Source organism: Chelonoidis abingdonii, chromosome 24, assembly GCF_003597395.2.
Source record: "Chelonoidis abingdonii isolate Lonesome George chromosome 24, CheloAbing_2.0, whole genome shotgun sequence".
Taxonomy (NCBI): Eukaryota; Metazoa; Chordata; order Testudines; family Testudinidae; genus Chelonoidis; species Chelonoidis abingdonii.
The window spans coordinates 1,933,758-1,961,678 of NC_133792.1; the positions used below are offsets into that span (position 1 = coordinate 1,933,758).

At 43.6% G+C, this 27,921-nt stretch overlaps 1 protein-coding gene across 8 annotated transcripts in view; it reads left to right on the top strand.

Moving 5' to 3' along the window:
• EXD3 (exonuclease 3'-5' domain containing 3) overlaps positions 1–27,921 on the top strand; it is a 606,819-nt gene that overhangs the window by 160,574 nt on the left and 418,324 nt on the right. For 6 of the 8 annotated variants that reach the window (XM_075060507.1, XM_032803104.2, XM_075060510.1 and 3 more), the window contains 3 exons: positions 7,012–7,076; positions 11,592–11,759; positions 15,906–16,073. In XM_075060507.1, the coding sequence (XP_074916608.1) occupies positions 7,012–7,076; positions 11,592–11,759; positions 15,906–16,073 (401 nt within the window). Of the gene's footprint in view, positions 1–1,618; positions 1,752–7,011; positions 7,077–11,591; positions 11,760–15,905; positions 16,074–27,921 lie in introns of those variants that run through there. The other 2 variants (XM_075060513.1, XM_075060514.1) reach the window with 2 other exon arrangements.

Genomic DNA, 27,921 nt, shown 5'->3' on the forward strand with positions numbered 1-27,921 from the left:
TAATTCCCTTTGCAAGGTCCAACTCTACATGGCTTTTGGCCTTTCTCACTTTATCTCTACATGTTCTGACCTCACTAAGGTAGCTTTCCTTGCTAATCCCACCCATCTTCCACTCCTTGTAGGCTTTCTGCTTTTTCTTTATCACCTCTCTGAGGGCCAGAGGAGCCAAAGGAGCAGCCCAAGAGGCTAGAGGCAGAGCAGCAGCAGTGCTGAGGTAGAGTGGAGGTGGGGCTGGAACCGTCCGGAGCCGGATGTGGTGAGCAGCTGGGAAGGGTGAGGGGGACCCTGGGCAGCGGACCTAGCACTGGGAGAGGCCCCCAGCCAAGAGGGCTTGCAGGCCAGACTCGGGGGGGATCATAACCCTGACAGGGGGGCTGACGCTGGGAAGAAGGGTTCTGCTACCTAGAGCCTGAAGGCGTGTGGCTTCCATCAGAGCAAGTGTCTGTCCTGCAGCACAGCCAGGGATGGGGGCTGGGCCGTGTGAGGGACAGACTGAAATGCCCTGATGTTCCAGAGATGCTGGTTGTGACGTCCCCGGGCCACAGAGCAGGGTGATGGGTTTTCCTTTCACCTTCCTCATTTTTCCTTATTTTTTTTTAGTTGATTGCTGTTTAATAAATTGTATTTGCTTTGAATTGTATGTAATGATCAGTTGTGTCAGAGAAGCGTCCAGGAGCAGAGAGAGCATCCTGGAGTGGGGACACTCAAACCCCTTCCGTAAGCGACCACGACAGGGTGGCGGGTTGAGCCCCCCAGGAATTCTGGGCCCAGCCTTGTTGGGGTTCCGAGGGCTCTGCCACCCAGGAGAGTGGAAGGGGAGCCTCAAGGTCAGACAGCCTCTGGGTAAAGGGAGTGGGAGCGAGGACTCATTTGAGCGGGGCCCATTTGAGCGGGGTCACATATAAACCAGGTAAGTTCCTCACAGTAGCGGGACCATTCCCCAGTTTATACAAAAGCTGATAGGACAGATAAGTGTGTCCAAGGGTGTCCAAGCAGAGTTCAGTACAAACTCCAACACCCTCCCGCTTTTCCTTGTGAATATTGCAGTGGGACTGGGCAACAAAGGGTGTTGCCTCTGAGCTTCATTGATGTCCCCCCACCATCTGTCCTTTTGTTTGACACCGGGTAGTGGATGATATATTCACTGAACCTTGATCGAATGTTCTCATTGACATCCCTATGTCTGTATGAGGTTGTAGAGGGGAGAGGAGGGTACTGCTGCTGAGAATTAGGATTTGTGTAATGTACCTATTTTTATATATGATTCCTTGTTCAGTTGAATCAAGCAGGAATTGCCTCTTTTTGGATGTAGACAGATGGACTTGCAGTGAGCTTGAGTGTGGTTGCTATCCAGGGGAGAAACTGTAGTTTTGTTTCTTTCTCGCTGTTGTGCTCTCCAAAATACACGCACCCTGTACGTGTACCTCTTTGTCCGATCCAACTCCCCACTTTCCTTTCCTATCCAATTGTCCCTGCTCATTCCCTCTCTCCCATTGTTTTCCCCTGTTCTCCCACCAGACCTTCTGGCAGCAAGAGAGACTGCGGTAGCTGGTGATAGCCTCCACTGCCTCCTCTTTTTTTCTCTGCCAGCAGTGTGGGAAGACAGGACAGACAAGAAGTAGCCTGGCTGCCTGGAACTGAGTCTTGACAGCAGCCCTGGACATCCAGGAGAACATAAGAACGGCCATATTAGGTCAGAACAATGGTCCATCTAGCCCAGTATCCTGTCTTCCAATAGTGGCCATTGCCAGGTGCTTCAGAGGGAATGCACAGAAGAGGACAATTTTGAGTGATCCATCCCTGGTCGTCCAATCGCAGCTTCTGGCAGTTGGAGGTTTAGGGACACCCAGAGCATGGGGTTATATCCCTGATCATCTTGGCTAATAGCCGTTATCCTCCATGATCCTCCATGAACTTATCTAATTTTTTTCAAAGGAGGAGTAACTGCTGGGAAGATCTTGCAGTCTGCTGAATGCCTGTGGTTATGCAGGAGCAGGATAGACAGGGAGGGAGCAAATGTGGGAGTGATAGCTCCAGGGGTGACACTTGGCTGTTGTATACATCCTATTTAAAATTCTTTAATTGTCTTTTTAAATTGGTTTACATGTGTGATTGCATTGTAGCATTTATCCTGCATCCGAGGAGATGAGCATATGTTTTTCAGAAGAGCTGATGACAATGCTACATCTCTGGAAGTGGACTGGAGAGACTATTTGCATTGCTGCTGTTCTGTCCTGTTCTGTATTCAAGCAGTCACGAGATTTGGGTGGGATTTCCCTTCAAATGTGAAAAGATTTAGGAGGGAAAATCACCAAAGAAGGAACTTGTTTTGATGACAGAGGTCTAGAAAGCTTGTAATGGGTTTAATCGTTGGCCTTATGCAAAGTCATAACTCTTAGTTTTTCTATGTCATCCCAAAGTGTTCCACACATTAATAATGGTTCAGATTTGCAATGGATTCTGTTAAACACTTTGGGCTATATATTGGCTTTTCACGTGGGCACACTTCCCCTTTGAAATCAGTGGGAGAGGTTTATGTGTGTGTGTTTGCATGTGCGCGTGTGTAAAAGATGTATTTTTATTCTTGCAAAAGGCAGTGGCTCTGTAATTGTTGTGGAGCTTGACTTTCCCAATGATAATGTAAAATATTATGCTATAAATTGTAAATATGACCGAGTCAAGCTTACTGTGGTATTTCCTAGAGGGAACTCATGGTGGAAGTACCTGAACAAGTGATACGATGCTGTCCGTTCAACATGCAATCTACTGGCTTCTTACGATATTCTATAATTATCACGCTTTATAATGTAGCTGAGTTGAGGCAAAAGTTTTGCACATGAGGTAGCTTTTCTGTTGGCCGAAGTGGCATAATAAGATACAAGTCTACCCGCATTTATTCAGTTATTCAGGTTCTATAGATAGCATACACAGGGTAGTTTGTCTCTCTTTTTCAAGTTTATTAATACCAAGTATCAGAGTACTTTAGCTGGACGAAACACAAGAGAATACCTGTGGACTTATAGACCTAACAGAGCTTGGAGCGGGAGCTTCTGGTGACATACCACTTTCGCAGACCAGGTACGAACCTTCCAAGGCAGGTATAATAAAGCTAGAACGTCAACTAAGATAACGAGTAAGTTAAATCAGGGACGATGAGGCCCTGTTCCAGCAAGAGTGAAAACCAAGAAGAAACTGCGTTCGTAATGCAACCATTCACAGTCTGTTTAGTCCAGAGCCGAGTCAAATTCAGAGAACGAAGCTCAGCAGTCTCTTGGAAGGCTGTCCTAAGTTTTTGCTGCAGGAGCCACCTTAAGGCGCTAAGGTGGCCAGGCGTTGAAGCGCTCGACACTGTAATGCCTGCCAAATCTCTGATGTATGCCATGATCCTTCCATATGACGTCCATTGGCCGATGTACAAAGCAGCAGGGCATTGCCTTGCAATATACGTACATACATTGTGAACGTGCAGATAATAACCGTGATGGTTGGCGATCATGGTAGGTCCGTATGGTCCCGCGTGTAGATAGTTCAGATGGCATCGGTTGGTTGCATGGGACTTGGTCCTCCTAAGGGTCGTACTTAAGACGGTGTCCGTTGCTGTGAGAATACGTTCAAAGTTTCAGTTTTGGGCAAGGACGGCTGCCACCAAGACCTGTAAAGGGGATCATGGTCCAGATGGTTAGATCCCTAATGATGCCTTGAAGTTAGCGGGGCGTAAATGTGCTGCCAATTGGATCCGGTTCTTCTTGGTGTCGTAGTAGAGGCCTGTACCACCTCGGCCTGGATCTGGTCCTAATTCTCGGCGATCTGTAGTTTGAAAAGCTTGTGGAGATCTGTAGTTGTCACTGTCTGAGTTAGAAGCAGATCTGGTGTACCTCAGCGCCTGCTGCAGACAATGATGTTATGTGCCCAGGGAAGCTGGAGCAAATGAGGTAGCATAGCGTCGTAGAGTGCGACATATAGTGGGTAATGGACCACTCATCGTTATTGCACCGTGGGCTAGAAAGCGCCTCCGTGGTAATGTCCAGGCAGGTGAGGGCGTAAGGGTAAATCGGGTGGAATTTTCTAGATCCTTCACCATCGGGTCCAGATATAAGATTCACAATTAGCGAGTAGCAGAAGGCGGAGATAAAACGAGGAAGCGTGTTGCCAAGGGCACATAAACAATATTCAAGTGGCCATGCGGGCCTAGCGTGCCACGACTCGAGATAATGTCATCAACACTGAAAATAGTTGGTGGATATAAAGGGCAGCACAGAGCTCAGCAACCAGGCTGGCTGGGCATCACAGGGAACTTTCGACACTTCTCCATCTGGTGGCATGTGTGTAGAGACCTCTACCCATGTGCTAGATGCTTTTTGGAGGAGACCAATGAATTGTATGCCCTCCCAGGAAATCAAGTTGCGGTCACGGAGAAGCTGAGTGCGGGCCTACGGTACGATAAGATCCACATATCCAGACAGCCCTCATTAAGTCGCCAATGCCCGAGAGAATGGGGCTACAGATTCGGGTTTGGATCGGTAATCAATAAATAACCCTGTCGGGGCTCTCGGTATGCTAGCGGTGTAGTAAGGACGATCCGATAGAATGTGCACGTTCTTAGTGTAATCCTCAGATGAGGATTGGCCTTTAGAATATTGTAGGAGATGTCTCCGCCCTGTTGGCAGTCAACGTCCATAGATGACAACAGAGTCCTTATCAGCCTCTTTGATGATAATGTCAGGGTGTGTCGGAGGCTGTGATGGCAGCTCTGCACGACTAGGTTATAGCAAGCGTGTCTGGTCCACGATTCGCCTGCACTGTCGGAAGCTTCAATGAATCCCAACTGTCCATTCTGACCCTCATGAGGAGTCCATGTGAGTGCTCTCGTGCTGGGGGGCAGGTACCTCCAGCTCCACCCGGGCACATCACAGAAAAACGATCCATGTCTACAGCCAACACTGAGTACAACCTCAATTCTCTAACCCTCAACAGAGAGAACCCACACCATACAAAATCTCCACAAAGCATCTCCACTACAATACCCTGCAGAGGAAATAGGACAGATCAACAGAGACTCAGAGTGTACCCAGCAAGCCGCCTAACACAGAACAAACCCAAGAAAGAAACCAACAGGACCCAACTGGCCATCACCAATACAGCCCCCAGCTAAAACCGCTCAACGCATCATCAGGGATACAACCATCCGACAAGAATCCCACACTTTCCACAGGTCTGGGTGCAGCCGATCCTTGCGCAAACAGACAACTGACAACGCGAAACTAATCTACACAGCAACTGCACACCTACCAATAACGCTATCTCAGGAACCAATCCATGCAACAAACCCCGAGCCAACCTGCCCACATATCTACCAGCCAGCGACACAGCACAGACCAACAAGATCGGCCCCACACATACCGTTCAGTCACCGCAACGTACCACTCAATTAATATATGTCATCATAGTGCCAGCAATGCCCCTCTGCTAGTACCCCGCCAAACGACAGTCACTACAAAAGATTAAAAGGACACAAATCAAGATATCAGGAACGCAATATACAAAAAACCTGAGAGAGCACGTCAACCCTCCCTGGCCCACACTATAGCAACCTTACAGGTGCATCCTGCACAAAAAAACTCAAGACCAACGTTCAAAGCAGAAATGCTGAGGCTCAATTCATTTGCAAATTGACACCCATCAAGCCTGAGACTAAACAAAGACGGAAGGCTTGCAATTACAGAACATTCCCTCCCGGTCACACCCTACGCTACATACACGGCCCATCCCCTGTTGAACAAACCTCGTTACTAGCCTGCTCAGCAGATATATATACCTGCCCCTGGAAATTTCCACTACCTGCGTCTGACGAAGTGGGTATTCACCCACGAAAGCTCACGCTCCAAAACGTCTGTTAGTCTATAAGGTGCCACAGGATTCTCTGCTGCTTTTAATTAACCAAGAAGCTTGAACCTATTTTTAATAAGACTACATTCTGGACTTCAGAATTTAGCAAAAAATTCCCCCGTAACGTGTTCTAATTGATGTAGCATTGAGTAAGAATATGCCTATGAAACATTCAGAGACCAATATTGAGAACTGTATTGCCTTTTAAATTAAATATGCTTAAATGTTGGCAGTTCCAGGAACCCCAATCTGAGTGGCTTGATGCATAATAAGGGATTTTAATTTAAATTTTCAAGTAGTTACAAAATCTACTTTTAAAACTTTCTGATGATACTTTTTATCAAGAAAGCTTAAAAAGTTGCTGTGATTATTGGTTTGGTTTGTAAAACAGTGGAAAAGCCCAGATGACGTTGCCATAATTTTAGTCTGCATTGCATTTGTGGGTTTGGGGTATATCATCCTCTTTCATCCTCCAATAAATAATGCCTAGCCAGGATCACCATAAACCTTGGGCCTAATCTAATAACACAAACAAGTATAGCTGAAGCACAGCAACCTGGCAATTATTGCCAACTGACAGAGTGTCTCCTACAATTACTAAGGCAGTTTCCAAACAAATTCACCCACTTCTGTCTCTCGTCTGAGTGCTGGGATGAGGTCCAAGCCCAGATCTATTCCAGTGAAAGTTTCAGAAAGCATTGATAATCCTTTCTAAACCAAGCATGAAACTAACTCTTCTAGGACTGTACAATTTTGTATTTCAAAAATGAGAGAGATCAGTCCAATCATATTTGCTGAAAAGTGGTGACATGATTTCGTTGTAAATATATCCAGAGAGCTTTGCACTGAATAAGCATTTATGTATCTGTGGGTGTTTAGTTAAAGCTGTGCATGGATGATGTCTGTTGTGGTTTTGTTAGGCTTCCAGAGTGAGGGGGGTTAGCACTTTAATCCTGAATGACAGTTGGAAGGTTGGTGGTTTCAAACAGTGGCATGGAGGGGCCTATTTCTCTTCAGCAGAACAGTGCACAAGTGTATCTGGACTGCCTGTACAGAAGCACTAAATCTGTTTTGTTTTGTTTTTCTCCCTTATCCCTCTCCCTCACTCCGCCCCACCACCTCCAGGCCAGGACTCACTTCTATTGCTGAAAACCCTTCAGTCCCTCTGGACAAAGAAAGAGATGAACAAGGTAAGGCTGTATAGTGAACCTCCCCTTCACACTGGAGCTAATAATGGTATGCAAAACATGTCCAGCCTCAGAGCCCTTGGGTCAGACCCTCAATTCTTCAGGATTGCTTTCTATTCCAATACATAGGGGAAGGACCTACGGATCTGCAGTGTGAAGGGAAAATAAAAGGCAGCCTTGTCCAATGTTCAGCAGTCGTGGGACACGCATACAAGGGCTGCAGTAGACAAGCTGAGTTGTTAAAAAAAAAATCAAAGTCAATCTTTTATTTTAAACATTTTTTTTGTCCAATTAATGTAGAGAGTAAGAAATATGAAGATGTAAAGTATCCTGTCATCCTTACACTTGGTAAAGAGAGTGTTGAAATTGCCAGCACATCTTCCCATGGTGGGGTGGGGGTGCTTTGCTAAGTGGATAAATATTTAAGCCTTCATATTTCATGATGTCTTTTCATTTTTGGAGCAGTGTGCTGCAGTTTGGTTGGATAGTCTCTCTGTGAAATTATTGATATATTTTTAAACAGCCCTATGTTTTTTTCTAGGTGCTATGTATAGATTTCTTGAAGGGAATGATACATACTTCATCTAAATTTGGGAACTCAGTAAATTAACAAAAAAATTAGACATAACTGGTTAGTGTTTAGCTTCCCATGCTTAGCAGTCTCTGCTTTGCAGCCAGGTTAATACTATCAATGTTTTCCTGAAATACCTGGGAACGTGCAAAATATTATTTCGTTGTGTGGAATATACCCAATCGACTGTATGCTAGTATGCCCAAGGAGCATAGCCTATGTGCTGCAGCCTAGTTGTCAGATTTGCTTGGTCATCATACTTGACTGGTGCATTTCATAGAATTATAGAATATCAGGGTTGGAAGGGACCTCAAGAGGTCATCTAGTCCAACACGCTGCTCAAAGCAGGACCAATCCTCAGACAGATTTTTGCCCCAAATCCCTAAAAGGCCCCCTCAAGGATTGAACTCACAACCCTGGGTTTAGCAGGCCAATGCGCAAAACACTGAGCTATCCCTCCCCCCTTCCAGAATTGAGACCTTCCAGCTCTTCTAGCTTACGGTCCCCCAGCCTTAGTAATTGAACAGCTGGAAATACAACAATTGAGAGGTATCTTTTTGAATCGTCAATTACTGACACAGACTAGAGCTCAGCAATTCTGAAGACTGAGGCTTTCTATCAAGTTATGCTAGAGCCAGAGGAAAACATTAATTATTAGGATTTGAGGACAGTTCATTCCACCGGAACAACAACAGGGAAAAATAATAATCAAAAGCTATACACTGTGCAAACTGGAATTTGGATGGATTGCAAACCAAAACGTTATGAAAAAGAGTTTCCCATTAAAGTGTCCTGGGCAGACTGTATCACAACTTTTTTGTAACTTAACGGTCTCCATGACTCATCTCAGCCTACATAACTTATTCAGCAAATCTCTCAAATTGCGTCATCCCAGGAATGCATGTGATTTCAGGTTATTTGCTGTGAACTGCTCCTGAATTTTTAAAAGGAAGAGAGACCCCCTTACAGCATATGTGTTCATCATACACAACATGCGGGCTCATGACAGGCATGCACAGCCATATGGATCCCCTCACTACACTACTCTCCATATCTGCCAATGCAGATGAACCACTTCTCTCTTAAACTGAAAGATGGGCCTGCAGACCAGGAGAAAAGTCATTTGTATAGGTGAGACAGGGAAGCATGGCAGTGACAGTGAGGGAGTAAAATGATTCAGTGATTCTAGTGTGGAGACTGGACTCTTGATGTCTGCGCGCGCGCACACACACTCTCTCTTAGCTGTCATCAGGTTGCTACACACACACACGCATTCACTCACACACTCACTCTTACTTTTCTCCCTCAGCTGCCATCAGGCTGCTGCCGTGCAAGGGTACTGATCAGTTTTTGGGGGTATTTCCTACCTTCAGATATACAGTTGTGTCCCATGTTGATGCCAAGGGAAACTGTGTGCATTCATCTGAGAACAGAATAAGGCCCTGATTTTGTAACCACTCACCCCATCCCTATCTACCATTTGACATCATCACTGTTACAGACAAAATAATTTGAAGCAAAATGACCCTAACCTTGAATTTACAATAAATGAGTAAAGTTAAAGATTAGATACATTGATTTCACCAAGGCACCTATTGCTTCAACCTGGCACAGGCTTATGTATGTGATTCCTGTTAATGCTAAAGAGAGTTAATCACTTCCATTAACCTCCCCCATCTCTCCACTCCTTGAACACTGATTGAAAAATAGATCTCTGCATTAGGCTAGGACTCCAATTCTGAGGGTTTAGAGAGTTCAGTGGTTTGTACATAGAAGAGAAATAAACTTAATTTTTGAGTAATCCAGCAGGATTAGCAGAAGGTTCTTTGCTTTTGTAACTCAGAATAATGGGCAAAAGAAAATAGACTGGACATCAGCAAAAAGCTTCTTAACTATGAGGTTTATTAGGCCGTGGAATACTCTCCCAAGGAAGCCTTGTTATGTGAATCATTGCTAGACTTCCCACATAATGGCAAATGTACTTAAGGAAGAATCCTGGACTGGCAAAGTGATGAGCATGGTGACCTAACAGGTATTTTCCTCTCTGATATTCATTCAGGTCATACTTTCTGTACATTCCATGTCATTTATCACTTCCTTAGATCATTAGCAGACTTTAAAGAGAGATTTTCCCACTGCTTAGAATATCTAAGTGATCCGTAGTTGAAAATCAATCCAGACATATTGTCATTGCTGCTCTTGCCAGTTTTGCAACTGTTCTGAGATGTGTGTGTGAGGGCTTGCTTTCTTACAAGGCCATTGTGTTCTGTAGCACATCTTGCCAAAGCTCAGATTCTGACTCCAGCCAAAGGAGATGCTGAGCTCTGCGGAGAAAGCTCTTGTTCAGTTCCAAATGTGCTGAAGTGGGGCTTTGAAAAAAGAGATCATTTATACATAGTGCAGTTTACTTGGCTAGTCGCTTTGTTTTCCTTTGGCTGTTGTGACAGATATTTGTGGTTGACATTCCACTGTAGCCTGGCTTCTCCTTCTGCTGAATTTTGCAGTGAGGTTAGAGTCCTGTGTTTGACATCATGATCTCTTACCACAGGGAAAAATACTTAGGGAGACTTAGTTTAGCAGACTTTTGTCTGAACACACATCTTCGTTAGTCATCAGCATTGTTCTGGATGCAGTTGATAACCCAGTAAAGAGAAACAGATTTATATTTGTTATAGTCTCAAGGTTTTCCAGCATGAAAGGGGATACGGAAAATTACTGGCAAATCACACTGTCTTCCAATACATATTTTAGATGAATAAAAAGGAAGAAACCTGACTGGCATATTTTCTCTAGCTTTTTTTTTGTTTTCCATGTAATTCTTCAGTCTTTTTTATACTGTTTCCATTGGAAGCTGCAACTGGGATCATCATGTAGAATAAATTAGTAAAACTTGCTGCAAGCAGGAAACAGCATCCTTCAGATTTTGCCTCTTAGCCAGAAAAAAGAGAGCAGCAACTGTTACTGAATTCTTCTCTTTTGTCTCTGCTCTCCCCTTGCTCCATGCATGTACCATGTGGTGAAAGGTACTTGTGGGTCTACTGAAGGATGCCACTTCTTCTTCCTGCCAATCCTCTGAGCTCCCTGGAAACTACCCTCTAATGTAAACATTATAAAGATATTGCCCAGGACTGTTAATTAATCACTTAGACCAGATGGATAGTAAGTTGCCTATTAACATTCACAAAGTGAGCGTTCAGTTCCTTAACTTTTCTAAACAGATCATCCAGAAATTCCTTAGATTTATAGCCTATTTTTTCCATCTTCTAGGCTTTTCAGCACTCTATCTTATAACTTTAATGAGATGTCCACTATAAAATGGCAATGGTAGCCTAAACCAAATACCTCACCCTTCTTTGGAGAAGGAGCAGTTGGATTTCAAATAAGGCAATTTGAGTTTTCAACAAGTTTCTGATGCTAAATGTTTTATCTGTATTTAAATCCTTAACTATTTTAGTCTCAGGGTTTTCCACTCTAGTGTAAGGTGTTGCATAATTGTGATTGCAATGGTTATGTGATGAATATAAACGTTTGCAGTGCAGGAATGAAGAGTTGTTTTTTTCATCTGTGTACTTATCTGTAGGTATATTAGAAGTGCAGATAATAGGGTTTGTAAACCTGCCTGCCTTTACTGTCACCACTTCTCTAATAACACCCCCTCCCCCAAATCCTAAGCCCCTTTGTCCTGCAGAACAACTTATCTGTGTTTATGGGATAATTAGTGTTGGCAATTGCTGCTTTTCCCATTGGGTTTGATGTGCAATGGGCCATGAAGGAATCTTTAATGACATGAAAAGTCACTAGAAGCAGAGATGGTGGTTGAATAGCAACAGTTACCTCTCTGAATAGATTAGATTAAATAATAATAAAAAAATCTTTGTGTTGTACTGGGGGAAGGGAGGATTCACTAATCTATTTGTATATGACAATGTATTTTTGTATCTCAGCAGCTCAAGGAAGAAACCAGGCAGGGTTTTGCAGCTCTGGAAGACCCATTGGCTGGACTCCTGGACATGCTGGAGAGCAGCAGTGACTGGAAGGGGAAAGGGCACTCCCTGGGGTATTACATCACCAATGAGTTGCAACTTTGGATAAAGGAACATCCTGCTGTTCAGAAGGTTAGAGAGAGAAAGAGACAGAGCCTGGAGAAAAGAGAGGGATTTTCATGCTCTCAAAGTGCCTCCCTCTCCTCCAATCACTTTATTCCATAGTCCAGTTCCTTTCCATTAGTGCACCCACAAATATAATGTGACCTGCTGATGGAATTCATACTGAGGTAGTACGTCCAGTGATGCTGTCCTGAAAGTGAAGCGACACCAATGATGCTAAAATACCTTCCCATTTCCTCCCACTGCCTGGGATTTCTGGCTCCCCAAATCAAGCTGCCTTGCTAGAATATGGACCTTTCAGTCTTTCCCCTTGCTGGAGGCTTTCCCATTGGAACCAACATCCCATAAGCCCAATTACTGTATGCTCTTCCAGTTTTGCACATAGAAGACAATTACTGAATGATTATTTAACTCTGTCAATGTGGTAGCAGCTTCTATCACTCAAAGTGCTGAAAGTGGTAACAATATGAATCTCCTGGTAGCTTGAGTGATCAAGCTGAAGTTATAGGGTCATCAAAGTAGTAATTCATCCATTTCCTTGGCCTGTTGCATTCTGATACCTTCAGATTTTTCCTTTCTCTGTAGTGATCCCTGTGAACTTTAGGTAGTTTTGTCTTCGTACTGTTTCATTTTTCATTTTTATTCCAAGTGCCTGAGTTTGCAAGTTCAGCTTCTCCATTCAGAGCCCCAAGATCTCTATTTTCTGCCATTACAGTCTGTTGTAGTTGAATCAAACATAGAACTAAGTTTTAATGGAATGATCATGTATGAAAGTGGGTATTAGTAGTTGTGTCCGTGTGTCATGACACCATCCTTTTGCCTCAAGGCTGCTCCAGGACACTGGAGGGTAGGGATAGGATAAGAACGGCCGTACCAGGTCAGACCAAAGGTCCATCTAGTATCTGTCTACCAACAGTGGCCAATGCCAAGTGCCCCAGGGGGAGAGAAGCTAACAGGCAATGATCAAGTGATCTCTCTCCTGCCAGCAATCTCCATCCTCTGATGAAACAGAGGCTAGGAACATCATTCCTTACCTTGTCCTGGCTAATAGCCATTATGGACTTAGCCACTATGAATTTATCCAGTTCCTTTTAACATTTTGTTATAGTCCACCTTGCACAATCTCCTCAGGTAAGGAGTTCCAAAGTTTGACTATGCGCTGTGTCGAAGAAGAACGTCCTTTTATTTGTTTTAAACCTGCTACCTATTAATTTCATTGGTGACCCCTAAGTTCTTGTATTATGGGAATAAGTAAATAACGTTTTCCTTATCCACTTTCTCCACATCACTCATGATTTATATACCTCTATCATACGACCCCCTAGTCTCTCTTTTCCAAGCTGAAGAGGCCTAGGCCTCTTTAATCTTTCCTCGTATGGGACCCTCCTAAACCCCTAATCATTTAGTTGCCCTTTTCTGAACCTTTTCTAGTGCTAGAATATCTTTTTTGAGATGAGACCACATCTGTTATGCAGTATTCGAGATGTGGGCTACCATGGATTTATTATTAGCTATAAGTTAATGGGGCAATAATATATTCTCAGTCTTTTTCTCTATCCCCTTTTAATGATTCCTAAACATCCTGTTTCGCTTTTTTGACCGCCTCCTGCGCACTGCATGGACATCTTCAGAGAACTATCCACGATGACGCCAAGATCTTTTTCCTGACTCGTTGTAGCTAAATTAGCCCCCATCATATTGTATGTATAGTTGGGGTATATTTTTCCAATGCTGCATCTACTTTACATTTAACACATTAATTTCATTTGCCATTTGTTGCGCAATCACTTAGTTTTCGTGAGATTTTTGAAGTTCTTCACAATCTGCTTTGGTTTAACTATCTTGAGCAGTTTAGTCAATCAATCTGCAAACTTTGCCACCTCACTGTTTACCCTTTCTCCAGAATCATTTTGAATAAGTTGAATAGGATTGGCCGTAGGACTGACCCTTGGGGAACACCACTAGTTACCCTTCTCCATTCTGAGAATTTACTAGTTGATTCCTACCCTTTTGTTCCTGTCTTTTAACCAGTTCTCATTCCATGAAAGGACCTTCCCTTTTATCTCATAATAGCTCTAATTTACGTGAGAGCCTTGGTGAGGGACCTGTCAACGGGTTCTGGAAATCTAAATTACACTCTGTCCACTGGATCCCCTTGTCCAGATGTTTGTTGACCCCTTCAGAGAACTCTAATAGATTAGTAAGACAACGATTCCCTTTACAGAAACCATAGTGGACTATTGGCTCAACAGTTAAATGATGTTTCTATGTGTCTGACATTTATTCTTAACTATTGATTTCAACTAATTGCCCGGTACTCGACTTAGACTGTTACCGGCCTGTAATTGCCGGGATCACCTCTAAGCCTTTTAAATATTGGGCGTTACAATTAGCTAACTTCCAGTCATGCGGGTACCTGGAAGCCAATTTAAAAGGACAGGTTACAAACCTTAGTTAATTAGTTCCGAGTCAGACTTCACTTTAAGTTCTTTCAAAACTCTTGGGTGAATGCCATCTGCTGCACAGTCTCACTTGTTAATGTTGAAGTTTATCGATTAATTCAAAACCTCCTCTAGTGACACTTCAATCTATGACAGTTCCTCAGATTTGTCACCCTACAAAAGCCAGCTCAGGTTGGGAATCTCCCTAACATCCTCACCCCATGAAGACTGAAGCAAAGAATCCGTTTAGTTCTCCGCAATGACTTTATTGTCTTTAAGCGCTCCTTTGTATTTTGAACATCAAGGGACCCCACTGGTGTTTAGCAGGCTTCCTGCTTCTGACTTTACTTAAAAACATTTTTGTTATTACCTTTGGAGTTTTGGCTAGCCGTTCTTCAAACTCCTCTTTGGCTTTTCTTATTACACTCTTGCACTTAAGCTGGCAGTGTTGTGCTCCTTTCTATTTACCTCACTAGGATTTGACTTCCCTTTTTAAAGGATAGTCTTTTATCTCTCACTGCTTCTTTACATGGTAGTTAGCCACGATGCTCTTTTGTATCTTTTACTGTGTTTCTTATTTGGCGTATACATTTGAGTTGGGCTCTATTATGGTGTCTTTAAAAAGGCCCATGAAACTGCAGGATCTTCACTTTAGTCACTGTACCTTTTAACTTTTGTTAATTAACCCCCTCATTTTGTGTATAGTTTCCCCTTTTGAAATTAAATGCCACAGTGTTGGGCTGTTGAGGTGTTTCCCCTCCCCCAGGGCTGTTGAATGTTGTTGTTGTGGTCACTATTTCCAAAGCAGTCTGCTATAGTTACCTGTTGGACCCAGCTCTCTTCACCAGCTCCTGCGCTCCACTCAGGATTAAATCTAGGGTTGCCTCTCCCCTTGTGGGTTCCTGTACCAGCTGCTCCATGGCGCCCGTGGGCACCGCGTTGGGGACCACTGATCTAGACTGTTCTCCATGGTACCAGATGACAGAACAAGGAGTAATGGTCTCAAGTTGCAGTGGGGGAGGTTTAGGTTGGATATTCGGAAAAACTTTTTCATTCAGAAAGTGGTGAAGTACTGGAATGGGTTACCTAGGGAGGTGGTGGAATCTTCTTCCTTAGAGGTTTTTAAGGTCAGGCTTGACAAAGCTCTGGCTGGGATGACTTAGTTGGGAACTGGTCCTGCTTTGAGCAGGGGTTGGACTAGATGACTTCCTGAGGTCCCTTCCAACCTTAATATCCTATGATTCTATGACCTGGGAACAAGACTGGGAATGAAATTGAGTTCTCATGCATGGCTGAGAAGGGTTGCCTGTGGAGAGCTGGTGGATGCAAGAGCCAGGAGGCTTGTTTCTGCTGTGGAAACTTACCACAAAAGGTACCTTCTCTAACCTGGTTTCTAACTCCCGTGTTGAGTTGGAGGTGTGAATACTGCAAGAAGTTCTGTTAGCAAAAAGAGGTGTTGCCCATGCTCCGATTGATATTTGTACCGGGTCTCTCCAAGTTCTACCCCACCAACATTTAATGTTGTTTTAATTGGCCACTGTGAAATGATGTGTGTAGCATGTTGCCCTGATTTCTGTGTCAAACTCCAAGGAGTTTGGAAAGGACACCCCTTTCCAATGGGTTGCCTTGTCTGATGTTTTAAAAAGCTACATTTTGGACTGTCATTGAATTATGTTGGTCTTTATGAAACCTGTGTTTGACTCTGATTTCTTAGTCTGACTTGAGACTGAAGAAGCTCCAGACCCGAGTGTTCAGAATACTAGCCCAGAGCCAAGTTAATCTCCTTGACCCGCTGATCAGCATATTTCAGCTACATACAGCAGACCAGAACAGTTTGCTTGGACATGTCAGTCACATTTACCACAAGGGCAAGTATAAAGAGGTGGGTCTTGATTTTCAACTTGATTTTCACACTGAGAGCTTTGATTCCCTGTTAGTGTCTGGGCCTGTTTTTCATTATATTTCTGTGTAAATTCCATTTCATAATGGCAGCAAGGCCTGTGCGTGGTGTAATTTAGTATGATCGTTGTACTTGGTGGTACTTATTTACTCTTCCTTCAATCTCATGGCTCATACTGGGAGAGCACACAACTCCAGTCAAACCCAACTCCCTTTGTGAATTTTGCAAGAATTTGGTTAATTTTTGGGTACGTTATTTTGAGTGCTTAATAAAATAAAAAATTATCCATTCTATATATCCTGGTTTTGACCAGAAATGGAATATTGTGAGGGACATCTTTTGTGGTATATATCACCTGACTGAAAATCTTACCAGACAGATTCTCTGTTTCATGGGATTACTAAATCAAGGTCTTTGACTAATTTCAAGTGTGATTGTAAATAAGATTTTGCTAGACATTTGAGGCTCCAGGGATACAGTTGAGTTTTTCACTGCTATCTTTTAGAAATGCAGATTCTTTCAAGCATTTTGAACTGGAAAGCTCCAAATTATTTGTGAAGCTGTTTCTCTAGGGTCCTTTCCCTGACTTGAGCACTTCTCAGGCAGGAAGAGTTGGCTCATAACCTTTTTTCCTTAAGAAGAAAAACCAAATACAGTGTTTTTTCTCAGGGTTGTCCACGGGATATCAGAGCTATTTCATTTCCCTTACCCATATCTTCCTCCCAATTATAGTATCACCAAAAGAACAAATTCAGGTCCTGACTCATACGCTCCAAGACAGAGTAGAGTAATAGAATGTGACAGACAATCCTGGCACTAGGACTATGAGGCCTCTGCTGCAAGCAACGGCGAGGATGTCTATATTATGCTGATTGTACTGTAACCTCTTGTAGGGCTCCTTTCAGGTGGGGCAGTAACAAACGTTCAGATGTGAGCCTCTTCGCCCCCTTTTGTCCCACCTTAAGTCTTCAGAAGGTTGAAATCCTTCTAAATATTTGATATTATTCTCTGCTTTTTCCAACCCCTTGTTTAAGCCCTAAGGGTTATCTATAGAATGGGGCACCAACATTTCAGTCTTTACTTCACAGAAATACACTCCCGTTAGTCCACTGGACACATTTAATATTCTCATGTGAACAATGCATCATGCATCCTTGCCTCATGTGTTCATGTTCCACCTCTCACAAATCGCATAAGAGAACAGTGTCTCTGCAGACAATGAAGTCCCTGATGTTCCTAGAGACTGGTGTGGTGGTGATCTCATTTACTTCTAAAGCTGATCTGATCCCTCCCATGGCCTTCAATATTAGAGCTTCTCAAAGGCTGTCAGAATAACAGTAATTTGTGCAGCTGAGCCAAGCATTCTCTTGGGATTTGTGAATTTTGGGTTGTCACCTCCAGTGCTAATAGAACACTGTGGCTGTGGATGAAAGTAGTAGGGGTATAAGAAGTAATAATGGGAAGATAAATCTTGAGTTATTTGGAGATAGCACCCTTCTGTTGGCAGATGCCACACATGTGAATAATTCCTGCTACTCAGAGTTATAAGCACCTCAGGAATAGAAGTTGTTTGTAACTTTGAAATGTTCATAACTCTGAACAAAATGTTAGGGTTATTCTTTCAAAAGTTTACAGCGAAACATTGATTTAATACAGCTTTTAAACTTCACTATGCAGAAGAAAAATGCTACTTTCGCTTTATTTTTTAATAGTTTACGTTTAACACAATACTGTACTGTATTTGCTTTTTCCTTTCTTTCTTTCTTTCTTTTTTGGTCTCTGCTTTTGCCTGATTGCATACTTACAGTTCCAAATGAGGTATGTGGGTTGATTGGTCAGTTAGTAACTCTGATGTTCATAAGTCTGAGGTTCTGCTGTGATAGTCGCAGGTAGTAAATGCATTCTGTGAGGCACCCCCCTGAGTGTGGGAGGATGAGATGAGCCTCACTGGCCACTGGATGGCACCACTGCTCCCAAAACATATAATGGGAGCTTTATTTTTCTGACTGTAAGTAAGGTGACAGTTAAGGAAAAAGGGAGAAGTGTCTGTGTGGCAAGTTTCTGGGTGTGTATCCATTCTGGTGTGAATGCAGTTGATGGCAGCTGCTGATGGAATGCAGTACTATGGTGTTGACAAAAAAGGGTTTTAAAGCTGACAATTAGAGTGTATACTATTGTTTGGTAATGGGGCTAGTATCTAAACAGAGGGATTTAAAATGTCTATTTATACAGTTCCAGCTGGGGTGCCTTTAGATATATTTCCTCTTTCTTATACAGCTGCTTTCGTGAGCCAAGCATAGTTGCAAGGTGAGTTTCAGTAGTCACCCTAAACTGTACATTGAGCTATCTAATGTTAGTGTATTAGACTATTTTGTGTTCAGGCTGAACCTGGACAAAATGCCATGCACACCATGTGTTGTGCAGGACTCCAAGGCGCTGATAGTATTGTAGTCTTTCAGAACTCTCTTTCTTGAGCTCTCCATTTCGGTGTTGGTGAATGGCTTTATGAAAACCAAGATGGCCGCCAGTATTTTTTAAACAATGATGGAATTCAGCAGACCAGAGGCTAATATAGTGCGATGCTATTCTGTGAAGAGACGCTGAATAGGCCAGGCTGTGCTTTAGAAGAATGAGGGATAGGCAGAAGGCAAGCTAGTGTTTCATGGTCATCTTATGTTACACTTCAGCCTTTCAAAGAGTGTCTGGGGCTGGTTGAATGAACCTCTCCTGCACTCCAAATGCAGGAATCTAAAGACAAAGGAGACTCTTGTCACTTGCAGGCCCCTTCAGCGAATAAAAGCTATTGTCACATGAACAGGGGCAGTCTGGCAGGCTGTGCATGCTTCAGTGCCCCATGATATCGCTAAGTCTCAGCAGAAACCACATTCAGTGCCCTGTCAGCTTTGATTAGCGGGGTCTCATGACTTAATGGGCTGCGATATTTCATGTCTAAGGGTAGCGGCTGTCTTTCTGTGGGATGAATGCCCTCTATTGTCCACTAAGTTATTTTATTTACATTTTTTAAACAGCTTATGAAGGTAAAAAGATAGCTGTGCTAAAAAAAATCAAATTCCTTTGCTTGTGGATCAGTAGTAAGTGCTTCTAGGGTCAGATACAGTGAAACTTGTTTTCGCAATTAGCATCAAAGTTCTGGTTTTGTTTAACAGCTTTATATTAAATTCTGAACAGGTGGCAGTGGAGCTGGGTTTAGGAAGGAAACAATAAATAATCTTTTTAGCCTCTGACAACCAGAAATATTCCTTGGCTTGAGAGAACTCCCACTCAAAGCTCTCTCTGCATTAGAAATCTGGGGACTTTTTTCTTGTTCTGTTTGTTTTTTATATAAGAACATTGGGGCTAAGGTTTAGCAGGGATGGGGAGATAATTTTTGCGTTTCACTTTTAACAAATAAATGATATTTTCCTTCTGTATTTATTGTTTTTGTACAGAAAATGGATTTTGTAAATATGTTAAATTGAGCTAATATTTGCTAGTTTTCAATAAAAGAAACAGATTTCTTAATTATCTCTAGGGCTAATTGCTAAAATTAGGAATTAGGCAATAAAGGGATTAAAATATACCATTTATTTATTTTAAATACACCCATCTTAGTGTTCTCAAGCAAAAACTGCATTAACACAGGGTTAGGGTTGAGATTACGTCAGTCATTTAGAGTAAAGTACATTTCTGGGATGGTTTAATTATTCAAAAAACAAGCATGATAAACCCAGGAAATTCAGAGTTAGGGATAAACTCAAAATAAATCCAAACATGCTAAGGGTCTAGCAATTCACATTTCAGACACGCAGGCTACCTTAACTCAGCCCTCTAGTGATGCCTAATATGATTATGATTGTGGCATATTCACGGTTGTAGTCTTAAATTGATTAGATTCAACTGATGTTAGAATATACATTATATTGTTCTTTTGCTATGGTGTCACTGTAGGGCAGAGTTAAAGCTGTTTGGGTTCCCTAACTGACTTTCCAGATTTAATATGTTTGAATTGCTTTTAAATTTAATCTTAACTCGGACTTTCCTGGATTGTTTTGTGCCCATTTTACCCTAAATCACTGATATGTTAACTGCATTTTAATATAGTTTTTGTGTGGAAATTTCCTTTTTTTAATTAAAAAATTAATACATGAACAAAAAATAAGAAACTCAGTGAGGATATTATCATGTGATAATTCTAACTGGATAATTCTAATAACCTTAAATCTTTTAGGGCCAGATTCACAGATACACTCTTGATGCTTTATGCTACTCAGGTACATTACAAAGTAGCCTGGCCAGACATACTCACTAGTTAAACTGGGTTTAAAGCTGTGCTGTGTCACTGGAGCTGCACAAAACAGCCAGTGTTCAGTTCAGTTGCCCCCTCCCTCCTGTATTCCAACACGCTTATGTGCATGTGCATACACACGGGTTTCCAATCCAAATTCCCTCTCCCTCCTGTCCTCCAGATTCCTCTGCACACACAAACCGATTCTCCTCCATCATGTTCTCCACAGTCCCCTGCATGTGCACACACCTGATTTCTCACCCTCCTGTGCTTTGCACTACACTGTGCATGTGTGTGCTCACATGCACACACATCTGAGTTTCCCCCTCTATTTGAGTAGATCTGGAGTAACAGGTAATATCTGAAGAGAAATACTTGCACTTACTGGTAAATGATTGATTGATTGATTGACTTATGTGTTTGTTTATTTGTTTGTTTATAGCTGGACGTTTTCCCATCAGTAAAGGCTAACACATAAAATCTTCAGATAAACAAAAAATCATCCTCTTTCAAAATGTCGCCCTCCCCCCCACCTCACATCATTCCTAATGGTCACCTCCAAATTGCGCTCAGAGAAGATGACTGGCCCCTATGGGATCAGCTGGAGAAGAACACTGAGGAGTCAGTAAACAGGGTCATCTTTGCCGATCATCCAAGTCCCACTGAGAACCATAGGAGATGGTAGCCATTTTACAAAGAATGTCTTAACTGAGGGCAAGCTGTGGGCATCTGTCCCCATGTGAATAGCACCTTGGATCATTTTTGTGTTTTGTCCAGATATGATGTTTATTCTGACTGCTGCTCAAACAGAGCCTGACCCAAAGCCCTTGGAGGACAATAAAAGGATTCATTGTCTTCAGTGGCTTTGAATCAGACCACTGGTCATCACCTTTTCCTCCTATCTTACCTTTTTCCTGTATCAGACATCACTGTCAGTACATAGCCCTCATCACATACCTGCCCCTCCATAGGCTCAGGAAGGGAAATGGAAGAAGAGCATAAACCTTTCCCATGCTTCTAATTTAGATCCACTGTGGAAGTGAACGGGAGGGGTGGATATGGGGGGAGTTAATGTAGCCCAAATGCTTGTCTGGGTTATTTCTTTGCTGTCATTTTTATTCATACTGGAAATTGGAATGCATTAGTAGGAGCAGAAAAGGCAGCACATGCTAATATTCAGAATTGTAAGAGGCATTTTACATGTGGATTATGTTGGTTTCAGAGTGCATATAGAGGCCTTCCTAATAAATGCATTGTGTGTGCAGACATTACAAGGTTTTAGGGTTCCTGGATAATGTGCTGAGGGGATCATTTATAAAAGGTAGTTATTGGTCTTGCTTAACAGTTGAAGGAGTGGTGAAGGCGGCTAGGATTTGGAATTGCTATTGCCTTTCTGATCCAGCTTTGATCTGAGGTTTCTACAACTTAGTTAACATGATTACTAGTTTCCAGTTATTCTGGCTACTCGTGGTCCAGAGTAGAGTGTGCACAAAGCTGTGTAATGGAGAATTACTCAGTTACCACGGTGGGGAGTATCTTTAAGTATCAGCTAAAGTACGTAATCTATATGCTGATAGACTTATTGGACAGCAAAATTAGTCATGAATGAGTTGTTACATCCGTGGAGATCTTATCCTCTGTAAAAATAATATTAAAAATGGGGTCATTTTACAGAAAACTTTTTTGTGTAGTTGAACAATACCAAACATCGCAATAACAAAATAAATATTAAAATAGATACAGCAGCCAAGTCAGTCACATCTTTAGTTCAGTTAGGCTTATCTCTTCTATTATTATTCAGATTGTAAACATGCTGATACCATCTGATGTTGTCCTTTCTGTTTAAAGAGCTGGACTCTGTAAGTACACCCTTCAATAGGGCCTTCTGTTTGTTTGTTTCTAACACTAGTAATCGTAAAACCAAGAAAAGCATTTAAGCATCAGTTAAGTATGTGCTTAATTTGAGATTTAACTCGTTGAGGCCATGTCTACACTAGCAATTTGTGTCCACAAAAGTGATGTCTGTAAGGTGGACAGAAAGCTGGCTAGATCGTCAGACTCAACGGGTAGTGATCAATGGCTCCATGTCTAGCTGGCAGCCAGTTTCAAGTGGAGTGCCCCAAGGGTCGGTCCTGGGGCCAGTTTTGTTCAATATCTTCATTAATGATCTGGAGGATGGTGTGAACTGCACTCTCAACAAGTTTGCAGATGACACTAAACCAGGAGGAGTGGTAGGTATGCTTTAGGGTAGGGATAGGATACCAAGGGACCTAGACAAATTAGAGGATTAGACCAAAAGAAACCTGATAAGGTTCAACAAGGACAAATCCAAAGTCTTACACTTAGGACTGAAGAATCCCATGCACTGTTACAGACTAGGGACCGAACGACTAGGCAGCAGTTCTGCAGAAAAGGACCTAGGAGTTACAGTGGATGAGAAGCTGGATATGAGTCAGCAGTGTGCCCTTGTTGTCAAGAAGGCTAACGGCATTTTGGCTGTATAAGTAGGGGCATTGCCAGCAGATCAAGGGACGTGATCATTCCCCTCTATTTGGCATTAGTGAGGCCTCATCTGGAGTACTGTGTCCAGTTTTGGGCCCCACACTACAAGAAGGATGTGGAAAAATTGGAAAGAGTCCAGCGGAGGGCAACGAAAATGATTAGGGGACTGGAGCACATGACTTATGAGGAGAGGCTCAGAGAACTGGGATTGTTTAGTCTGCATAAAAGAAGAATGAGCGGGGATTTGATAGCTGCTTTCAACTACCTGAAAGGGGGTTCCAAAGAGGATGGATCTAGACTGTTCTCAGTGGTACCAGGTGACAGAACAAGGAGCAATGGTCTCAAGTTGCAGTGGGGGAGGTTTAGGTTGGATATTAGGAAAAACTTTTTCACTAGGAGGGTGGTGAAGCACTGGAATGGGTTACCTAGGGAGGTGGTGGAATCTCCTTCCTGAGAGGTTTTTAAGGTCAGGCTTGACAAAGCCCTGTCTGAGATGATTTAATTGGGAATTGGTCCTGCTTTGAGCAGGGGGTGGGACTAGATGACCTCCTGATGTCCCTTCCAACCCTGATATTCTATTATGCTATGACTCTTTGATGTCAATGCCCAAAAGTTGACATAATAAAAATTGCAATTTCATGTTCACACTTGCTCCCTCTGTTGCAGATCACATCCACAGTGAGGGGACCATCATTGACAGAGTGAGCAATGCACTGTGGGTACCTATCCCACGGTGCTTCTGTCACTGTGTGTTATGGAACGACTGAGCAGATCACGGCTCATCCTGGGACAGTGCTAAATGTCCCGTGATGTGTTGTTTTCTGTCCCAGCACTCTATGGGCTTGCAGCTTTCTTTCGCAGCATTTTTCAGCGGCCCTTCTATGCTATGCACTCAGTCATCTTTGTGAAAAGGGATGGATCCCACGTGGCTCTCTTATGCTTTGTTAAGTGTCATGAAGACATCACGGATGCAGTGCAGTTAATTGTGAAGTTCCTAACTGAAGAAGACTTGCGGGCGCCCGACATTCTGTGGGATATGGATAGGGGCATTTAGATTGTTTTTGGCATTCACAGAGCAGGTGCATAGGGTAGAACCTCACTTTTGGGCTCGGGAAACAAGCATTGAATGGTGGGATCGTATCGTTGTGCAGATGAAGGATGATGAGCTGTGGCTACAGATCTTTTGGATGTGGAAAGCCGCCTTATGGTGGTTCCACCATACTTTATGTTTACAAAGACAAGGTGCAGTTATGTGCATGGAGCTCACCCCAGATCTGCCTCTTGGTAGAAAAGTATGTGGCAATTGCTGTGTGTGACAAAAGTTGGCAACTTTAGACTGCTGCTGGTCAGTTTCAAATCAATTTGGAGTGGGGAAGTTGACCATTGGGGCTGCATTAATGCAAGTGTCCACGGCAATAAATCTCATCCTCCTATAAAGGACCCCGAAGCACCTGCAACCCCATGGAGAAGTATCCCTTCCTATTGATGTACTCCACTGCACAGTTTGTGAAACCCATTTCCTAAAAGTCATCCACTAATTTACGTACATTTCCCAGAGTCAAGGTCCTTGCAGTGGAGTACATCAATAGGAAGGGATACTTCTCCATGGGGTTGCAGGTGCTTCGGGGTTACCATGGGTGTTTCACTGATATCAACATGGGGTGAGCTGGGAAAGTACATGATGCACCTGCAACCCCATGGAGAAGTATCCCTTCCTATTGATGTACTCCCCTCCACAGTTTGTGAAACCCATTTCCTAAAAGTCATCCACTAATTTACGTACATTTCCCAGAGTCAAGGTCCTTGCAGTGGAGTACATCAATAGGAAGAGATACTTCTCCATGGGGTTGCAGGTGCTTCGGGGTCACCATGGGTGTTTCACTGATATCAGCATGGGGTGAGCTGGGAAAGTACATGATGCATGTACTCCACTGCAAGGGGTCACCATGGGTGTTTCACTGATATCAACATGGGGTGAGCTGGGAAAGTACATGATGCATTTTCTTCCCCATGGAGAAGTATCCCTTCCTATTGATGTACTCCCCTCCACAGTTTGTGAAACCCATTTCCTAAAAGTCATCCACTAATTTACGTACATTTCCCAGAGTCAAGGTCCTTGCAGTGGAGTACATCAATAGGAAGAGATACTTCTCCATGGGGTTGCAGGTGCTTCGGGGTCACCATGGGTGTTTCACTGATATCAGCATGGGGTGAGCTGGGAAAGTACATGATGCACCTGCAACCCCATGGAGAAGTATCCCTTCCTATTGATGTACTCCACTGCACAGTTTGTGAAACCCATTTCCTAAAAGTCATCCACTAATTTACGTACATTTCCCAGAGTCAAGGTCCTTGCAGTGGAGTACATCAATAGGAAGAGATACTTCTCCATGGGGTTGCAGGTGCTTCGGGGTCACCATGGGTGTTTCACTGATATCAACATGGGGTGAGCTGGGAAAGTACATGATGCATGCATCGTCAGGAACACCAGTCTGTAGAGAAAGCTGCAAGCAGGGACTTTCTTTCCTAACCAGAAGATTACAATGGGGAGTGTTGAATTGCCCATAATGATCCTGGGGGACTCTGCGTACCCCGTACAACATGGCTTATGAAACCTTACACAGGACACCTGGACAGCAGTAAGGAGCAGTTCAAAAACAGGCTCAGTAGGTGTCGGATGACAATGTAGTATGGTTTCGGCAGATTAAGGCACACTGGCAATGCCTTTATGGCAGGTTGGTCCTCACTGAGGATAATATTCCTGTGGTCATAGCTGCATGCTGTATGTTGCATAATCTCTGTGAAGCTAAGGGTGAAAGGTTTGCACGGGTGGAATGCTGAGGCAGACTGCTTGGCCGCTGATTTTGAGCAGCCAGATACCAGGGCTGTCAGAGGAACCCACAGAGAGCTATTTGAATCATGGAGTCTTTGAGGCAGCACTTTGACAATGACCACCGGTAACGTATATCTCTGTCAGAGCTGCTTCAGTGTTACGTTACATGTAGTTTTACAAGGGGGCAATCCATGTTTCATTACATATTCAGCGTTACATTACATATAGTGACATTTGGGGCCTTGTATTCCTGTAATAAAGTGATTGCAATGCCTGTGCATGTATTGGCAGTGCCTGCAATCTCACCTTGTAGAAAAAAAATAAAGATTATTTACCATTATAAAAGTTTGCTTTTATTACACACAAAACAGCACACACAAACACACAGATGCTTGATGGGAAAGGAGGAGCCAGGGAAGGGCAGACTCTCATGGCTGTGTTTAGGTCCAGCTATCATTGTGAAAGTTCTCTGAGGAGGTGGAGTGAAGGGGAAACCGCGAAGCCCTGGAAGGTGGAAAGGAATGTGTGAGCGGAGTTTGGGGGAGACATGGGAAAGAGTTCTGAATGTGCTGCAGTGGAGGTCGAGCACTGATTTGCTCATCTACAGCATTATTAAGGACTTCAGCATCTGCATTTGCCCTCCCATTACTTTAGTCATCTGCTCAGTAGCGTCCTTAACAAACACGTGATTCTTTTTTCTGTCCAACCGTTTGGCTTCCCAGCACTCCTTTCGTTCCCTTTTTTCTGTATTGCAGCACTGTAGGACCTCCCGGAACATGTCTTCTTTGCTGCATCTTGGACGCTTTCTTATCTGGTGGAGGTGCTTGGCTGAGGTGTGTGGGGTGTTCCTGAAGGCCACATCTGGTGAAGCACAGGGGACAATGCACAGAAGTGGGATTGTTAAATTCACGCACAGCATTGAAATATTTCTGTTAAACACACCTTTTGCAACATTGCCATCACTTTCTTGCTGACCCTAGCCAGGCACACATCTCCACAAAGAGCCAAAGCATGGGGAGTGTTGGCAGGGAAGCTGGAGGGAGGGGGTACACCACATGTGAAAAAGAGCACACACTGTTTGCAAGGGTTGTGATGCAGCATTCTAGGGAACAAATTCTAAAATTGTCCCACACTTTTCCACAGGCGGGGGTAATTCTACCAGACAGCTCACTGCTAAGGATGAACAGGGAAATGTGTGTACATATACTCCATGCTTGTGGCTTCTTCCCTGCTCCTTATGCTGCTCGCCTATGTGCTGCTTTGTTCTCTCCACTAGTGATTGATGAGTGGTGTGGGAAAGTTTCCTACAATGAGGGAAGGAACAAAGCTACTCTGCCTCGGAAACTTCGGCAGAGGATTACTGAGTACCTCCAGGAAACTTTCCTGGAGATCTCTCTGGAGGATTCCTGTGAGATCTCAGCATTCATCAATACTCCGTTCCGCCGTACTGATTAGCTGCACAGGGAAATGTCCAACACACACAAACACAGCCAGTCTCTCACATTTCTATAGCCTGAGCCCACCTCCACAGTACACAAACCACAGCCACTTACCAGAAGTCTCATCCATAGAGCAACTGCTGAGACTGGCTAGACACCTCTGGAGTGGAGAATAGTTCCTGGCTGCCTGCCTGCCCTACTGGGCGACTCTGCTGCGAGCTGCACATCCTCATCTAACTGCACCTCTTCATTAATAACTTTGTCCTCTGGGTTAGGTCCTCTTTCTGCCGCCTCTGTGCCCTCCGAAGAATTCACGGGCTCTTGGCAATGGAGGTGAGGACACGACCAAGGATAGCATCCAGCTCCTCATAGAACCAGCAGGTCTTAGAAGCACCTGAGCGACAGTTTGCCTCCTTCGCCTTGTGGTACGCCTGCCTCAGCTCCTTTATCTTTGCTCTGCACTTGCAGTGTGTCCCAATTACAGCCCTTTTCGCTGAAGCCTGGAGAAATCTGCCTGTAGGTATCCCAATTCCTATGGCTCAAGCACAGCTGGGACTGCAGAGCTTCCAACACCGTAACAAGGGTGAGGCGAGTGAGACACTTGCCTCAGGCATGCAAAGCAGAGGGGCGCAGAAAAAGACTGGTTCTTCTTCGAGTGCTTGCTCATATCCATTCCAGTTAGGTGTGCGCGCGCTGCGTGCACGTTCGTCGGAGAAACTTTTACCCTAGCAACACTCGGTGGGCCGGCAGGTCGCCCCCTGGAGTGGCGCC